The sequence below is a fragment of the Triturus cristatus genome, chromosome 3_1 (genome assembly GCF_964204655.1).
Source record: "Triturus cristatus chromosome 3_1, aTriCri1.1, whole genome shotgun sequence".
NCBI classification, from domain to species: domain Eukaryota; kingdom Metazoa; phylum Chordata; class Amphibia; order Caudata; family Salamandridae; genus Triturus; species Triturus cristatus.
In genome coordinates this window covers 1,167,090,702-1,167,109,663 of record NC_140583.1, presented here as the reverse complement: position 1 = coordinate 1,167,109,663, position 18,962 = coordinate 1,167,090,702, and the positions used below count along the sequence as shown (strand labels likewise).

The 18,962-nt window shown below is 37.8% G+C and overlaps 2 protein-coding genes across 16 annotated transcripts in view; one reads left to right on the top strand and one right to left on the bottom strand.

The window, feature by feature from the left end:
• The window catches only part of PKNOX2 (PBX/knotted 1 homeobox 2), a 3,737,380-nt gene that overhangs the window by 1,319,891 nt on the left and 2,398,527 nt on the right, over positions 1–18,962 (bottom strand). The gene's annotated exons all lie outside the window — the stretch shown is intronic.
• On the top strand, positions 1,115–17,810 carry LOC146861720 (uncharacterized). Its single transcript, XM_085646483.1, has 3 exons — positions 1,115–1,224; positions 5,141–9,332; positions 17,610–17,810. Exons 2-3 carry the CDS (start codon positions 5,184–5,186, stop codon positions 17,808–17,810), a joined length of 4,350 nt encoding a protein of 1,449 aa, XP_085502609.1. The 5' UTR covers positions 1,115–1,224; positions 5,141–5,183.

The following is an 18,962-nucleotide window of genomic DNA, read 5'->3' as shown; positions in this document are numbered from 1 at the left end:
GCTGTTGTGTTTATGGAGTCATTTTTTTAGTGGTACCTACAAGTAAGTACCGATGCAGAGTCTAAGGTTCAAGAGGAAGACTCTGTTCCCTTCATCATTGAAGTGCACACCATCTCCTCTATAAATGTCTTGCATGTCGTAACGCAAGTTGTTGTGGTAAATGGCACCCATACCATAGTCACGGAGGAAAGCAGAAACAGATTTGTTGACGTGCTTTCTTGCTTTGTCAATCTGTGGACAGAAATGATTGGACCAGTTCCATTTTTGCCTTTGGCATATGTTGGAAAACACAAAGGCAGTTTTAGGGAAAAGTGTAAACAGTTGTGCAAAGGTGTCCTTCATAAGCATTTCCAGACCTACCCCAGTCAAAGTGCCTAGGTCATTGCCACCACAGTGCACTATTATGAGGTCAGGGTGTTGGATTTGCATGAAGGATTTCACCAATGGCATCAATTGGTGCCACTTTAACCCTCTCTGACCAATCCATTTAATGTCTACATTTGGCAAAGCAAGGTCTCTCACCATATCTGTTTTCTCTGCAAACTTTTCACTCCAGAAGACATAGCTGTGCCCTACAATCCACACTGTGAACATCTTCAAAGGAGAACTGGATGCACTCAGGAGGTGTCTTTCAGTAGAATGGCAATATGAAAAGAAAGACAGTTTGGAAATGGAGGCATACATATTTTTTACAAAACAAAAAGAACTGATTGGCTGTTTCATACCATTCTAGAAAAAAAACTAGGCTGTATGTGAAAATTAATAGAAGCATGTTTTGTATTGGTACAAAAAAATGTGTAACCAAAGAACAGTACTATGGATTTGCAGTTAGGTTTGAAAAGTCAAGCACTCTTGCTCTGTGGAATTGAAACATTGTGTGTCGAACTTCTGACCTAACTGCACACAGCAGTGTTCCATGAGCTGTTGCTATGGTAGCAGGCAGAAGTCAAGTTGGGGGAAGGGTACTAGGCAGAAGTCAAGTTGGGGGCAGGGTACTTTTGGAAAAGGGTTGGTTTTCAACCAATAGAAATGTGTCATTACATTTGAAAAAAAGGGGGAAGCACTGAGATTTGAAACTTACATGTATATGTGTGGAAAAATAGAGGGAAAGTTTGCCATTATCTGGTTCTGCTGAGAGGAGAGAGGTGTACAGAACAGAGATCCTGGCTCTGATAATCTGCTGTTTGAGTGACACATTTCTTTCACAACTAACTAATTCTAAAGGTGAGTTTACAGTTTGAGAGGGGATGTATGTGGTAACTTAAGAAATGAATAATAGAAATGGGAATTGTTTTTGTTGTAGTTACACATGGTGGATTCATAATGTGTCAGTCTGTAAAAGAGATTTTCACTTGGCCCGAAAAAAAAAGAGCAGTAAGTGTGCTTTCAAATTGGCAAAGAAATTTCGTTTTGGCACTAATGTGAAAACATGACTGTGTGTGCATAGAAGAATTATAGGCAGAAATGTATTGCGTCTTGCTCTGGTGATTTCACAGTTGCAGTAGATGGAAAAGAGGAGCGAATTTTTGGGGGAAGAAGCAGAGGTTTAGCACACACCCATGTGCTTGCCATGTATAGTCATGCACAGTAATTAGAAGCGAGTGGGGTTTTCAGGTTTAAGTCTGTAATGCAAATACATTCAGCATCACTAAGGCTGGTTGCCCCTGCTGGAGTGTAGGCAGTCACAGAGAATACACACGGTGGTGGTCTGAAAAAAAAACTGCTTGGACATGTGCATTTAAATAAATTTAAAAAAAAGGTTTCAGAATGTGTCAGTCTGTAAAAGTGATTTCAAATTGAAAAAAGAGATATACACTTGCCCCCGAAAAAAAAAGAGCAGTAAGTGTGCTTTCAAATTGGCAAAGAAATTTCGTTTTGGCACTAATGTGAAAACATGACTCTGTGTGCATAGAAGAATTATAGGCAGAAATGTATTGCGTCTTGCTCTGGGGATTTCACAGTTGCAGTAGATGGAAAAGAGGAGCGAATTTTTGGGGGATGAAGCAGAGGTTTAGCACACACCCATGTGCTTGTCATGTATAGTCATGCACAGTAATTAGAAGCGAGTGGGGTTTTCAGGTTTAAGTCTGTAATGCAAAAACATTCAGCATCACTAAGGCTGGTTGCCCCTGCTGGAGTGTAGGCAGTCACAGAGAATACACACGGTGGTGGTCTGAAAAAAAAACAGCTTGGACATGTGCATTTAAATAAATTTAAAAAAAAAGGTTTCAGAATGTGTCAGTCTGTAAAAGTGATTTCAAAGTGTAAAAAGAGATTTTCACTTGGCCCGAAAAAAAAAGAGCAGTAAGTGTGCTTTCAAATTGGCAAAGAAATTTCGTTTTGGCACTAATGTGAAAACATGACTGTGTGTGCATAGAAGAATTATAGGCAGAAATGTATTGCGTCTTGCTCTGGTGATTTCACAGTTGCAGTAGATGGAAAAGAGGAGCGAATTTTTGGGGGAAGAAGCAGAGGTTTAGCACACACCCATGTGCTTGCCATGTATAGTCATGCACAGTAATTAGAAGCGAGTGGGGTTTTCAGGTTTAAGTCTGTAATGCAAAAACATTCAGCATCACTAAGGCTGGTTGCCCCTGCTGGAGTGTAGGCAGTCACAGAGAATACACACGGTGGTGGTCTGAAAAAAAAACAGCTTGGACATGTGCATTTAAATAAATTTAAAAAAAAAGGTTTCAGAATGTGTCAGTCTGTAAAAGTGATTTCAAAGTGTAAAAAGAGATTTTCACTTGGCCCGAAAAAAAAAGAGCAGTAAGTGTGCTTTCAAATTGGCAAAGAAATTTCGTTTTGGCACTAATGTGAAAACATGACTCTGTGTGCATAGAAGAATTATAGGCAGAAATGTATTGCGTCTTGCTCTGGTGATTTCACAGTTGCAGTAGATGGAAAAGAGGAGCGAATTTTTGGGGGAAGAAGCAGAGGTTTAGCACACACCCATGTGCTTGCCATGTATAGTCATGCACAGTAATTAGAAGCGAGTGGGGTTTTCAGGTTTAAGTCTGTAATGCAAAAACATTCAGCATCACTAAGGCTGGTTGCCCCTGCTGGAGTGTAGGCAGTCACAGAGAATACACACGGTGGTGGTCTGAAAAAAAAACAGCTTGGACATGTGCATTTAAATAAATTTTAAAAAAAAGGTTTCAGAATGTGTCAGTCTGTAAAAGTGATTTCAAAGTGTAAAAAGAGATTTTCACTTGGCCCCGAAAAAAAAAGAGCAGTAAGTGTGCTTTCAAATTGGCAAAGAAATTTCGTTTTGGCACTAATGTGAAAACATGACTCTGTGTGCATAGAAGAATTATAGGCAGAAATGTATTGCGTCTTGCTCTGGTGATTTCACAGTTGCAGTAGATGGAAAAGAGGAGCGAATTTTTGGGGGAAGAAGCAGAGGTTTAGCACACACCCATGTGCTTGCCATGTATAGTCATGCACAGTAATTAGAAGCGAGTGGGGTTTTCAGGTTTAAGTCTGTAATGCAAATACATTCAGCATCACTAAGGCTGGTTGCCCCTGCTGGAGTGTAGGCAGTCACAGAGAATACACACGGTGGTGGTCTGAAAAAAAAACAGCTTGGACATGTGCATTTAAATAAATTTAAAAAAAAAGGTTTCAGAATGTGTCAGTCTGTAAAAGTGATTTCAAAGTGTAAAAAGAGATTTTCACTTGGCCCGAAAAAAAAAGAGCAGTAAGTGTGCTTTCAAATTGGCAAAGAAATTTCGTTTTGGCACTAATGTGAAAACATGACTCTGTGTGCATAGAAGAATTATAGGCAGAAATGTATTGCGTCTTGCTCTGGTGATTTCACAGTTGCAGTAGATGGAAAAGAGGAGCGAATTTTTGGGGGAAGAAGCAGAGGTTTAGCACACACCCATGTGCTTGCCATGTATAGTCATGCACAGTAATTAGAAGCGAGTGGGGTTTTCAGGTTTAAGTCTGTAATGCAAATACATTCAGCATCACTAAGGCTGGTTGCCCCTGCTGGAGTGTAGGCAGTCACAGAGAATACACACGGTGGTGGTCTGAAAAAAAAACAGCTTGGACATGTGCATTTAAATAAATTTAAAAAAAAAGGTTTCAGAATGTGTCAGTCTGTAAAAGTGATTTCAAAGTGTAAAAAGAGATTTTCACTTGGCCCGAAAAAAAAAGAGCAGTAAGTGTGCTTTCAAATTGGCAAAGAAATTTCGTTTTGGCACTAATGTGAAAACATGACTCTGTGTGCATAGAAGAATTATAGGCAGAAATGTATTGCGTCTTGCTCTGGTGATTTCACAGTTGCAGTAGATGGAAAAGAGGAGCGAATTTTTGGGGGAAGAAGCAGAGGTTTAGCACACACCCATGTGCTTGCCATGTATAGTCATGCACAGTAATTAGAAGCGAGTGGGGTTTTCAGGTTTAAGTCTGTAATGCAAATACATTCAGCATCACTAAGGCTGGTTGCCCCTGCTGGAGTGTAGGCAGTCACAGAGAATACACACGGTGGTGGTCTGAAAAAAAAACTGCTTGGACATGTGCATTTAAATAAATTTAAAAAAAAGGTTTCAGAATGTGTCAGTCTGTAAAAGTGATTTCAAATTGAAAAAAGAGATATACACTTGCCCCCGAAAAAAAAAGAGCAGTAAGTGTGCTTTCAAATTGGCAAAGAAATTTCGTTTTGGCACTAATGTGAAAACATGACTCTGTGTGCATAGAAGAATTATAGGCAGAAATGTATTGCGTCTTGCTCTGGTGATTTCACAGTTGCAGTAGATGGAAAAGAGGAGCGAATTTTTGGGGGAAGAAGCAGAGGTTTAGCACACACCCATGTGCTTGCCATGTATAGTCATGCACAGTAATTAGAAGCGAGTGGGGTTTTCAGGTTTAAGTCTGTAATGCAAATACATTCAGCATCACTAAGGCTGGTTGCCCCTGCTGGAGTGTAGGCAGTCACAGAGAATACACACGGTGGTGGTCTGAAAAAAAAACAGCTTGGTTTCATAATGTGACAGTTTGTTATACAGATTTTCACTTGCCCAAAAAAAAAGAGGAGTTTGTGTGCATTCAAATTGGCAAAGAAATTTCGTTTTGTGACTATTGTGAAAAGAAATGTAGTAATATATTTAAATACAATAAAGAATTTTTTTTTTAGTTTTTTTGCAGGTATTGCTGAAGAACAGTGAACAAAATTTAAGATGCCTACAACATCTCGAGTTCAAAAAACGCTAAAAAAAAAACTATATTTGAGGACAACTGGAGGACCAAAGTTAGTAGAAGATGCTGATGTTGGGAAAAAGAAAAAATCTTCTGGTAAGCAAAAAAGACAATTCCTAAACAAAATATTGAAAACAAACAAAAATGTACAAAATGTCTGTTCTCGGAAAAATGTAACAAAACCTACAGAACAGCAAAAAATTGAGGATTTAGTTAATGCAAATATACCTTCTGCAATTGAAAAGTTTAACATAAACAGAAAAACAGCATTTAAAGAGATACGTAGAAAAATGTTTCAGAGAAGAGTTATGTCCAATTTGATAAAGGATATAAAGAAATATAAGCAAAAGGCTAAATATTATAAGAGAAAAAAAGAAATTGAAGCCATTGCAGCAAAGGCATTAGAATTAAAAAGGAAACTATTCATATTAATTTTGAATAGGATGCGTACATTAGATAAAATGGTTAATGTACTGAAATCACAAAGCAAAAGCAAAAGAGTAGTGAACAGAACAAATTTTTGTAAAGTGTTTTTAGGAAAGTGGATGCATAGCTCAAGTAGTGAACCTTTTTTTAATGAAGAGAGCTATTTTCAAAGTAATAGTTTGCTGCATGCAGTTGACACCAGAGGTCGTTCATACGAAGTAAAAAATGGTTGCATAATGGAGAAGGAGATAATGGTTCCAAGAGATGAGGTACAAGTGATGGCAGATGAGGCAATGGGGAGACGTCCTAAAGCCCCAGTGTACACTTGGAATTGTAGTAGTATTTGCACTGTGCGTCAGGAATCTATTGACAGATTTCGAGAGTTTCTAAGAGAATATAGTAAAAAAAGTGTAAAACAAAAGATTAAGGTGCTTCAAAGTCTGGATCCATGCAGAGTGAGAGAGAATACTGGTTTGCAGGGTCATTCTCTTGCTTGTCTATCTAGAAAAGTGTGCAATAGTGTTTTCCATCATTTTAGGATGCTGGCTGTTCATCATACTGAAATGAGAAAGTTTGTGAGACGGTTGTATTTTGCCAAAAGTCCAGCAATAAAGTTAAATGAATTGAATAGGGCTCTGTTCCGAGGAACGGTATCAGATGTAGAGAAGGTTGTTGATGAAATTCAGTTTTGTTACTTTGGTCCTGAACAAAACAGTGCAGAGAAGGACACAGTAAATGAGGCAGAAGTGGAAGAGAATGTAGAACCTTGTGTAAGTAAGACATTTAATGATCACATAACAAAATTTGCAATAGTCTCTAATGAAAGACCAAATGTTACTTGTATTTGTTGCCGCAGAACTCATTATAGAAAACAAACTAGGAATGTTGATCTCTACAGAAAGAGTGAAAATGAAGATAATTATAAGTGGATGGATTTTGCAACATATATATTTCTTGAAAATTGTTTTGAATTGGGTGAAGATCAGCGTATTTGTAAATACTGCTACAACAAGTTAGAGGAAAATAGAATGCCGACCAGAGCTGTACATAATAATTTAGAATTGGATGCTATTCCTGCTGAACTTTCTGAATTAAATACATATGAGTCTATACTCATTCAATGTGTTCATCCGTTCCAGACCATAGTACGTATGGAGCCCAAAACTGGTAAATTACCTCCTTCAGATTTACTGAGAGGTTTAAAAGGTAGAGTGGTGTATTTGCCCTTGGATTTGAAAAAAAATATGGAAACTATTGATGCGGATACTTTGGAAACTGAACCATTAATTATTCTGGTTAATGGTGTACCTACAAAGAATAAGAAGATTTGGCAGGAGCTGGTAGATGTGCGGAAAGTACAAAGAGCAAATTTGTATTTGAAAAAAAATAACAAATGGTATGAATCAATTTATATAGTAGAAGAAGAAGAAGAAGAAGATTTACAAGGAGATACAGAAACACCAAGTGGACAAATTGAAAAAGTGGACAAGTCAAAGGAAGAAGAAATTTATGAACATTTTAGCATACATCCTCTCCATTCGAAAGAAGTTATGGGAGACAATATTGATCTCTTTCAGATGAAGAAAGCAAAAGGAAATCCCGTGAGTGTATGGGAGGAGAGCTTGGAAGCTCGATGTTTTCCTCAGCTGTTTCCTAAAGGAAAAGGAGGACGATACGATGAACGTCCGGAACAGATTCCAGCTTCTGAGTATCGGACTACAAGACTATATGCTGAAGATCCCAGATTTCGACAAAGTATCCCTTATTTGTTCCATCTTTTATTTGAAAGCGACTTGTCTGCACTGTCTTATGCAGTAAATCACATTTTAAAAAGTGGAGTACATTTACAAAATGTGTCTGCTAAGGATTTTATGGAGAAAGTGCAGCACCGAGATGATCATTTGGAAACACAACTGATCAATCTGATGGCTTGTCAGCGTGGGACAAATGAATATTGGTACCGACGCCATGGTGAACTAAAATGCATGTTACGCAATTTAGGAACACCAACATGGTTCCTTACCCTAAGCTGCGCCGAGTACGCTTGGGATGATTTACTGGATTTTCTACGAGAGGCCAATTCAAACATTGAAAACATCGAATACAAGACAGCAGGAGAACTGTGCTCATTGGATCCGGTTAATGTTTGCAGATATTTCAATCATAGATTTGAGGCTATGATGTCCTTCATCTGCAATAAAAAAAATCCACCCCTTGGAGAAGTAGTGGATTTCTTTTGGAGAAAAGAGTACCAGGCAAGAGGTGCTCCTCATATTCATATGCTGCTGTGGATCAAGGATGCCCCAAAGTTTGGAACAGATACTGATGAAGCAGTGTTATCTTACATTGAAGAATATGCAACATGTGCTATACCTAAAAGCACAGAAGAGTACAAGTTAAAGGAGCAAGTTCTACGTTTCCAAAGTCATCGGTGTGGAAAATACTGTCGACGGAAATACAAGAGCAAAGAAAAATACTACACTAAATGTCGATTTGGATTTCCTAGACCTGTTCTTACAAATGGAAGAGTCAACAGTTTTATGTCAGCTGTGAGACATACTATCACAAGAAAATCACCTAAGAATACCTACAACCTTAAAAGAAAAGAAGAATCAAAAAATATAAATGACTACAACCCAGTCATTTTATCCATGTGGAACGCTAACATGGATATACAGTATGTTGCTGACAATTCCATTGCTGTTGCTCGATATGTAACGTCTTACATTACGAAATCAGAAAAAACAGAATTGAAGGAAATGTGGGAAGAGATTTCTCACGAGAAGACTGTCAGTAAGAAGCTGTACAGTTTCAGTTTGAAGATGTTATCGCATCGAGAAATTGGATCCTACGAATGTTCAGATAGATTATCTTCTGCAAGTCTCTACTCGAAGTCAAGAAGAATAATTTGGGCAAGTTTAGGCCTTGCAGCAATGAGAAATCGGGTACTGAAATCTGTTGGAGAAATTGAATATTTGGCACAGTTCGAACCTGAAAGTACAGATATATTGAAAACAAACATGTTGGACACATATTATCCCAAGAGAAGTCATCATCTGGAGAACATGTGTCTCTATGAAGTGCTGCAGAACTACATTTATTCACGGAAAGCTGCAGAAGACATCAATAATGGAAAATATAAAGTCGTTGGTGAAGAAGGATGTTTGGTGAAGCAAACCAAAGGAAGTTTGATAAATCACCGGAAGCTGAGTTGCGACACTACCGACAAGAAAGAATTTTACTACTTGGCTCTTTTACAGTTGTTTAAACCATGGCGTTCAGAGGATGAACTACTGGGAGAATTCCAGAGCTATGAAGATTCTTTTAATGCTTGCAAAGACAGCATACAATGCAGTACATTCTCAACTTATCTGCAAATGTTAAATGAAGAAATTGAACAGGAAACTACAATTGCAGCAGAAATTGCTAGAGACAGTTCTCAGGACAGCCAAAGTTCAGGAACATACAGTCAAGATCCCCTAGGACAACCAATCGTTGAAAATGAAGCATCAATAGCCATGAATGAAGTGGAAACGGCTATGAATCAAGCTCAAGAAGAATTTATAGACTTAGAAAATTTGGAAAGACAACTGAATCAAGAGCAGCAACAAATTTATGAAGAGATCAAAAACAAAATTGATCACGGATTTCTACATGAAAAAAAAGAGTGCTCATGCACATCATTTCATCCAATCAGGATGTATGTAAGCGGACAAGCTGGCACTGGAAAAAGTTTCCTAATTAAAGTCATCAGAAGCTACCTAAAGCAAAAAACAGATTCTACTTTGTCTTGTGTGGTTACTGCTCCAACTGGGTTAGCAGCATATAACATAAAAGGAATCACCTTACATCGTTTGCTAATGTTACCAGTGGAGCATGAGAACAAAATACAATTCAACAAGCTAACTGGAGAAGCATGCTTGGAAGTTTCAAGAGTATTGAAGAAGATGCAAGTTCTCATTATTGATGAGGTGAGCATGGTATCAAACTTAATGCTTGCCTTTGTGCATTTAAGAATGCAGCAAATTTTGAAGACAGACTATGACGTGTTATTTGGTGGAAAACACGTCATAGTTTTTGGGGATCTTTTGCAACTTACTCCGGTTAAAGGACAACCAGTGTTTAATACTGTGACACATGAAGACACGAAGAAGTCATTGGGAAGCATCGGTAATACAAATATTTGGTCCTTCTTTGAGTACAAGGAACTTACAACTAATATGAGGCAAGCAAACGATGAAGAATATGGAAGTATTCTGAAAGATATCAGGATTGGACTACTCACAGAAGCTGGCAAAAAAGCATTACAGACTCGGCTGCTACATAATTTATTTCCAAAGGAAGAAATAGTTGCAGAGAAGATATACAAGAACATTGCAGAAAACAAAAGTGTCATCTGCTTAATGCCAACTCTACGTGAATGCTCAATATTCAATGAGGAGCTTTTGAAATTGGAAAAGGAAGAGATCAGGAAATTGGAAGCAGTGGACAAAATTGAGGATGGAAGAATTACTGTCACAGTAACAGGCAAACTGAAAAATAAATTGGACTCACTAGAGAAGAACATCTCCAAAACAGCAGGATTAGAAAAAAATCTATATGTTTGCATGAACTGTAGAGTGTTTTTAAGGAGAAATTTGGATGTTGAAAAAGGCTTAGTAAATGGAGCGATGGGAAGAGTTGTGGGTTTTATTAATTATCAGAAAAAAGATGGAATTGAAAGGTTAAAAATAAAATTTGATCAGATAGAGGAAGTTAAAGACATTTGTCGTTGTTCAGTTCGTTTCATGCTTGTGAAAGACTTATATGTACGTAGGAAGCAGTTTCCGTTTTCTCTAGCATATGCTGTAACTATTCACAAGTCTCAAGGATTGACTGTAGATTGTGCATTTGTGAACATTGGATCTAGTGTGTTCAAAGAAGGTATGGCATATGTTGCTTTGTCACGAGTCAAAACATTATCAGGTTTATTCATGATAGACTTCGATGACTCAAAAGTTAGTGCTGATACAAACTGTGTAAAGGAGTATAATAGATTAAGAAGAAGCTATGCTCCTCATTTAGGTCAGTATCCTGTGTTGGAGAAACGTGTAGTTTCTCGTAAAAGGAGAAATGAGAATATCTGTAATGAAGATGTAGAGAAGAGGAAAAAAAAGAGGAGTGATGTAATTGCAAGCAAAAAGAATAAGGAAAATGAAGAACAGGTTGTAGGATGTCATTTTGAAAATAGCTCTGGTGTCAACTGCTACGCAAATGTAGTGCTGAATGTTGCTTTTTATCTGGAAAGTTTGCAAGAGCAGATAATAATAAATCAGGGAAAAAGATTCTGTTCAGAGCTCAGTCTCCTTTTTCAAAAGCTGAGTAAAGATAAAACTCAAATAGAAAGTGCTACTGATATTAGAAAACTTTTAGATGTATGTTCAGGACGAACACAGTTTTCTCAAAATGAACAGCAAGATGCTCACGAATTTTTGATGTATTTTCTTCAGGTAGTGGAAGAAGAAGGAGTTCCCATTGACATTTTTTTTGGTCTCTCTTATAAATGGGAACATAGTTGTGATAATTGTTATAATATAAGTGGTTCTATTGTTGATAATGAAAGGTTTATTTATTTGACATTGCCAGAGAGTAAAACAGTCACTTTTGCAAACTTAGTTAAAGATGCTAATCATAGCATGAAATGTGGTGAGTGTAATTCTGACATGTTATCAACATTAATTTTAAGGGAATACGGACAGTATGTAATTTTAATGATGCAACGATGTAGAGCTGATGGATCAAAATTGGATACTTTAATAAAGAAGTTTACAGGACAGCAATTATCAATTTCAGGAAAAACTTTTGTAACTGTTGCAATAATTTTCCATGATGGACCTACTGTTACTTCTGGACATTACACAGTTTATCTAAAATGTGAAAAAGGATGGACACTGTGTAATGATTCCCAATTGATTTTCAAACAACGTTTGCCTTTTGATTTAGCAAATTCCTATCTAATCTTCCTGAAACCTAAATTTTAGAGAGACTTGGCAAGATCTGGACAAAATAATTTTACCATTTTACAGGATTACCATTGCAATTTTGTAGAAAAAAGATTTTTAAAATTATCATTTGGCCTAAAGGAAAGATAACCAATTGTAATGTGGACTTTTTAAATTTTTAATGCAATTTTGAAAAACCAATAATTTAGAGATTATCGGTAACTTCTGCACATTTTAAATTTTGGAATGTTATTGGACTGCCACTGGAAATTTTTTCAAAAATGATTTCAAAAATTACTATTTGGCCATGTGGAAAAGTAAGCAATTCTATTGTGGACTAAATAAATTATTCGAAAAATTTTCGTGAACCAAAATGTTACAGAGAATCGGTGAGATCTGGACAGATTAAACTTTAGAATTTTAATGGTTTTCCCTTGGAAATTTATTCCAGGGAAAGAATAAAAAATACTATTTGGCCTAAAGGAAATAAAATCAGATGTATTTTGGAGTTATTTGAGATATATTATTGTGAATGTACTTCTGAAACAAAAATATCAGACGGTATTTTAAAGAAAAAAGTATTGTTTTTAGATGACATTTTTTAAGAATAATATGCATTTCTGTAATGATAAGTTTAAGTGAGAAGAGATTCTGGGCTTTTTTAATACAATCTTTGAGATTGTTATTTTTTTTTGCCCGCTGTAAAATGATGAATGCAATTGCTTTCACAATTTATAGTGAAATGCAATATATTCTGAAAACAGCAAAAATAAGGCAAAAATATTTTTTGGAAAAAAATGTAAATATGTGTACTGTATTATAAAATGTTTTAAAAATATTAATACTTTTTTCTTTTTTTTCAGATCGATATAGAAAATTTTCGTAAACTACAACCATTTTAAAAACTATTTTTTAAAAAAACAAATGAATAAATATTTTTTTCAGTGAGTATGGTAAGTCAATAGTAATAATTGTAGTCTTTCAAGGACCTTGTAATGTGAAAAATGATTTTTAGTGTTTTTTTTAAAAAATAAAAAAAAAGGTACGCTTACCGTACGCGTACGGTAAAAAAAAAAAAAAAAAGTTTTTAAAAAAAAAGAAAAAAAAAGATGAAAGATAAGGTTGGCTCTTAAAAGAACCGTTGTGTTCATGCAGGGACAGAGGAAAGAAAGATTGGGAATATTAGACGGTACGACAAGTGTGCTGATCTATTTTACTGTTCACCAGGGAAACACTGGTCTCCCTATAAGTAATTAGATCGTGACAAGTGGCGCACCGTACTTCAACCCTCGCAAACCGAGGGTTAATTTCCAGAGGGCCAGCAAAAGGAGATTCTCCCCCCACAGATGAAGGGCTCACCTGACCTGCAGAAGAAGGAGTCTGCCCTGCAGATGATGGTCCAGGCTGAGCTGCTGTGGATGTACTGGCTCGTCTTTCTGAAGAGTTACCTCCAAAAAGATGACCATGTGTCCTTCTGTGTACTTCTTTGAGGTGCCTCATCATGGTGTGATTCCCAAAGGAATACTTCCTGTCAGGATTACCTCTAGAAAGTACACGCTTACACAGAATGCAAGTAACTAAGGGTGCATTCACCTTTTGCTGGCCTTCTGGAAAAGTAAAAAAATCCCAAACATAAGAAGGCTTTACTTTCCTCGCTCTCTGCCTCAAGACAGTGCTGCTGGTGCTAGCCTCACTCTCAGAAGGGCTCTGCTGTTCTGCCATCGTATCCCAAAGACAAACCAGCTCCTTCTCCTAAGGGATCACAAGCAGAAATGAGGGGAATGGGTGTGGTGTAGGAGAGTTCTAGAACTGAAAGTAGTTTCAACCAATCAAAAGTTGTGTTTCAAGATCACATGACCTACCGTACGCTTACGGTACGCTTACGGTGCGCTTACGGCAAAAAGTACGCGTGCGCGTAAAAAAGACACGCGCTTGCGCACATGCGCATAACAGTCATTTCCCGGCACTTCCGCGTAACGTGCGCGTGTTGCGTAAGCGCGCACGCGTCCCACGCGCAGTACGCGCGGCTACGCAAAGTGCGTAACTATACGCAAGCAGCGTAGATAGATTACGGACGTTGCGTAAACCGTACGCTTACCGTGAGCTTACGGTACGCGTACTATAAAAAAAAAAAAAAAAAAAAAAAAAATCTAGAAATAAATTTTACATGTTTATTTTAAAAAATATATATAAAAAAAATATTTAAGGATTTTAAAAATTAAAGCATAGTCTTTATAAAAGATAAGAAAATTAAAATAAAAATATGTTTGAAAAAAATGAAGAATATAAAAAAAAAAAAGCATTTAAAAAACCTTGCAAATTCACTGAAAAAACCATGGGTTTCACACACGTTATAGTTAGGAATTAGCATTTAAAAAACCTTGCAAATTCACTGAAAAAACCATGGGTTTCACACACGTTATAGTTAGGAATTAGCATTTAAAAAACCTTAGAAATTCACTGAAAAAACCATAGGTTTCACACACGTTATAGTTAGGAATTAGCATTTAAAAAACCTTAGAAATTTAGTGAAAAAACCATAGGTTTCACACATGTTATAGTTAGCTGGACATTTTACTCGTAAAAAACCAATGAAATTGCCCCGTTATAGTTAGTTCAGCTAACTATAACTCGCGCGCCCGCAATGCACTGCTGATGACGTCACATATTACATCACTCATGACATGGTCAGTGACATCACTCATGACATCACTGATGACATCTCAAATGACATCACTGATGACCTCACTGATGACATCATCCTTGTGATAGAGTGGCAGACCTCCTCTCACCTTAATATAAGCTTTGATACACACATTCAAAAATAGAGACTAAAAATTTCAAAACAATGGACATACCAATACCAGTTACAACAACCTCTTCAGTAATTCTAAGATCCACATACACATCCACTCATTCACCAACAGTCCTATACAGTCACTCATACATGTACTCACTCATCATATGTACTCATACATCTATACATCCTGTTACACAATGCCACTCATCCATAGAGTTACTCACACACATAGTCACTCATGCTAATAAAGAATCAAACATACATTTACTTGCATATACAGTTATACACACACCACCACACTTACTTCTACGGAAACTTACACATACTTAGTCTTTTAAACAATCACTTATAGAAACACATACTTATTCATACAGGAACTCTTTCAATCTCTCACTCTCACATATACTCACATATATACACCAATAGTCACATATACTAGTTTAAAACATATGTAGTCACTCATAAAGACACTATTGAGACAGTCATTCACTCACTAACACACCCATACACACACTCATCCACCCATGCAGTCCTGCACACATGCTCTGTTCAACACATACAAACAGTGAGTCACTCATTCATGCACCGATGCACTACGTAATACCCCCCACCGAACCATGCAGACACTCAGACTGATACTCAAAAAAACAACTAATAACCTATATAGACACCCATGTAGCTACTCACCAACCCATGCAGCCACTTATACACAAAGTGAGAGACTGATACAGATATTTACATATTTAAACATTACTCACTAAGCCATGTATTCACTATGATACACTTAATCAGTCAGTTACACAATCAATTTTTCAAAAACAAATCATCCATTTAGACAGTAATATACCCATTTATTCTTCCATCAACCTTGAGATATACATATATAAAACATATTTAATTTTCAGAAAAACACACATTCACTGGATGATGTCATCAGTGAGGTCATCAGTGATGTCATTTGAGATGTCATCAGTGATGTCATGAGTGATGTCACTGACCATGTCATGAGTGATGTAATATGTGACATCATCAGCAGTGCATTGCGGGCGCGCGAGTTATAGTTAGCTGAACTAACTATAACGGGGCAATTTCATTGGTTTTTTACGAGTAAAATGTCCAGCTAACTATAACATGTGTGAAACCTATGGTTTTTTCACTAAATTTCTAAGGTTTTTTAAATGCTAATTCCTAACTATAACGTGTGTGAAACCTATGGTTTTTTCAGTGAATATATATATATATATATATATATATATATATATATATATATATATATATATATATATATATATATATATATATATATATATATATATATATATATATATATATTTGCGTATTTTCACTTATATTGAGTATTTGCACATGATTCGCGAGTTTTCCACATTTAATAGCCACATATTGGTATTATGAACATTGATTGTAATGTTTTCAGTCTAACACTCATTTTAAATTGTACCATGCTACAGTATGTCTTTTATTTCCATTGGTAATCTAGGCACATGGTCTTTTTCAAATTTTGCACTCACTGTCACGCTATAAGATGTGGTCTAACAGGTTCACATTGTCATGTGATCAAGGCTCGGAGGAGCCGAAACGTTATGGCGGCATACTGCACAGAATAATATAATCTGCACTTATTTTTTGGTCCGTGTATGCTGGGGAAGTGGCGAGGACTTTGTTGCTGCCCATCAGCGGAGTGTTTAATATATATATATATATATATATATATATATATACACATTCATTGTAAAGGCATGTGTGGTAAAGGCATCTCCGTGGTAAAGATTTGCATGGGAAAGGCATGCTTGATAAAGGCATGCATGGTAAATGCATGTGTGGTTTGGTTATGCAACCATATCAGACTGTTCTAGGCCACAAAGCTAGAAGAATGGCCTGAACAGCAGGTATAAGTAATTTTCAATGTATATTGAATTATTAAACAACTGTTTTTGTTCTCCTCTCAAAATTAGACAAACAGCGCCATGACATGGGTGACTGTCATAAGTGCTGATGTCGAAAATTAAGTGCCAGTGCCAAGCACCGGAAACCACTGCCTCAACTTAAGCATGGATTGCATGTTAATGGCGTCCTGGTTTGCATCAGCTACTCAGAGACCTCCCTACCTTGATTGATGCAAATGCTTCTGATATACACTGAAGTGACCGGTTTGATGGTCAACTGGACCAAATCCACATACAACCCACTAACGAATGGGAAGATTAATATGTTACATTTCTAGGACTGTATACAGCAACCACAAGACATCAGGCCTGGGAATTAAACATCGCACCCTTAGTCTCCTGGGGAAATCACCACATGGACATGTAGAACAGCCTCCTTTTTAACATGGAAGGCAAGCAGGCACTGTTGAAAATGATTTCCCTCCCATAACAGCTATACACCTTGCAGAACTTTCCCTACTAAATACTAATAACATTTTTCCTTTCTCTATACTTACCTAAAAATCATATGGGTTGGAGGCCACCCAAGAATTGCACATTGCTAATGTGTATTTGGTTCATTTGAGGGGGGTCTGGAGATTTGTTAGAAATGGGGGTCTCTAGTTGGCAGAGGTAGCAACCTTAGTCCCTTGCTTTTAGTCGGGGTAAGGGAGTTACACACAATAGATAACAATAGATAACCCCTGCTCACCCCCTTAGTAGCTTGGCACGAGTAGACTGGCTTATCCTAAAGGCAATGTGTAAAGTACCCAAACACACAGTAACACAGTGAAAACACACAAATGGACCCCACACCAGTTTAGAAAAATAAAGTATATTTATCTAAACCAAACAAGCCAAAACAACAAAAATCCTATATACATGTATTGAGATATCACTTTTAGAACAGTTACTTCAAAAATAGCGCTTGCAGAAACAAATAGCTCCACCAGGGTCTATTACAACATAGTGACAGGCATAAATCCAAAGTATGGCGCTGACCGCGAGGTGCGTGGAGTCTAGCATGGACAGTACCTTGTCATGGAGGTGAGATGTCGGTGCCGATGCCAAGCTGGTTCCTTTCTGCCACAGGGAAGGTGAGGCATTGAGTCCGTGAGGTGGTGAGGTGTTGAATCCAGGAAGGGGAATGTTAGGCGGTGGCGGCAGTGACGCATCAGTTCTGGTAAAGTGATGCTATGTCGAAGAGTTTGTGAAGTCATCCTCATCAGTTATCATCTCTGCGATAATGGGATGCAGTTGCTGGCGCTGATGCGCATCAGTTCTGGTAAAGTGATGCTATGTCGAAGAGTTTGTGAAGTCATCCTCGTCGGTTATCATCTCTGCGATAACGGGATGCAGTTGCTGGTGCTGATGGCGTCAGTGCGAGTACTGGCATTGGGAAGGCCGATAACTGCAGGAATTGGCAGGCAACAAAGGGCGTTGGAGCTGTGGTACTGATGGGGAGGTGCATTGTGCACTTCACAAGCTGTGCCCCCAGACTCAATGCAGGTCCCGGCATCAATGGTGGTGGGGCAGGCAGCAGCAGAGTTGTTTCTCTTGCTTTGGAGCACAAACCACACAATTCTCATGGCCCCGCAACTGGAATTGGCATCTTTTTGAATACAGGAGTCCACAGAGGAGTCCAGGTGCTTGTCAGTGGTTGCAAATGAAGTCTTTGTGGCCCTGACACTTTAGATCAGGAGGCAAGCACACACAAGCCCTTGGAGATTCTTCTTCAAGCAGGTTCACAGAAAAGTTCTAGTCTTTATCTTCTCCTTGGCAGAAGCAGAAACTGCATGCCAACCCAGCAAAGCACACACAACAAAGGGGCAGTACTCCTTCCAGCTCTCCAGCTCTTCTCCTAGGCAGAGGTTCCTATTGAGTCCAGAAGTGTTCTAATTCTCAGGGGTTTAAGGTCCAATACTTAATCCCATTTTGTCTTTGTTCTCTCTGTGGCAAGGGTCTCTGAGCCCAGTCTAAACCAGTTCTCTCCTCTCTGGTGCAGCATAACCACATATGAAGATAGCATTGTGCAAAGGAGACACAGTCCATTCAGGTGCAAGTGAAGCTCCTCCATTCACTCTAAATGCAGCCAAGGTCTAATCAGCCCAGCTATGAGTCACCCAGGAATAGCTGGACACACCTCAACCCCCTTTGTGACTGTCTACAGTGAATGCACATCCCCAGCTCCTGTCACTCCAAAACTAGACTTTCAATACACAAACTGCAGAGGCACACTGAATAGTTAAACAAGAAAATGCCTACTTTCAAAAGCGGCATTTGCAAACACACAATTTAAAAACCATCTCCCTAAAAAGATGTGATAGTTAATTCTGAGCTCAGAGAGCCTAAACTCCAATTCTCTATCTTGTCCCAATGCAAAGTTATACTTGTAAGATGTTACAAAGTAACTCACCTGTTACCCTAAGGGACAGATAGCTTTTCAATAGTGAAAAACGAATTTAGCAGTATTTCACTATCAGGACATTTAAAGCACACCAGTACATGTCTTACCTTTCACATACACTGCACACTGTCAATGGAGGTACCATGGACTTACCTGAGGGGTGCCTTACATGTAAGAAAATGGAAGGTTGGTGCCTGGCAAGA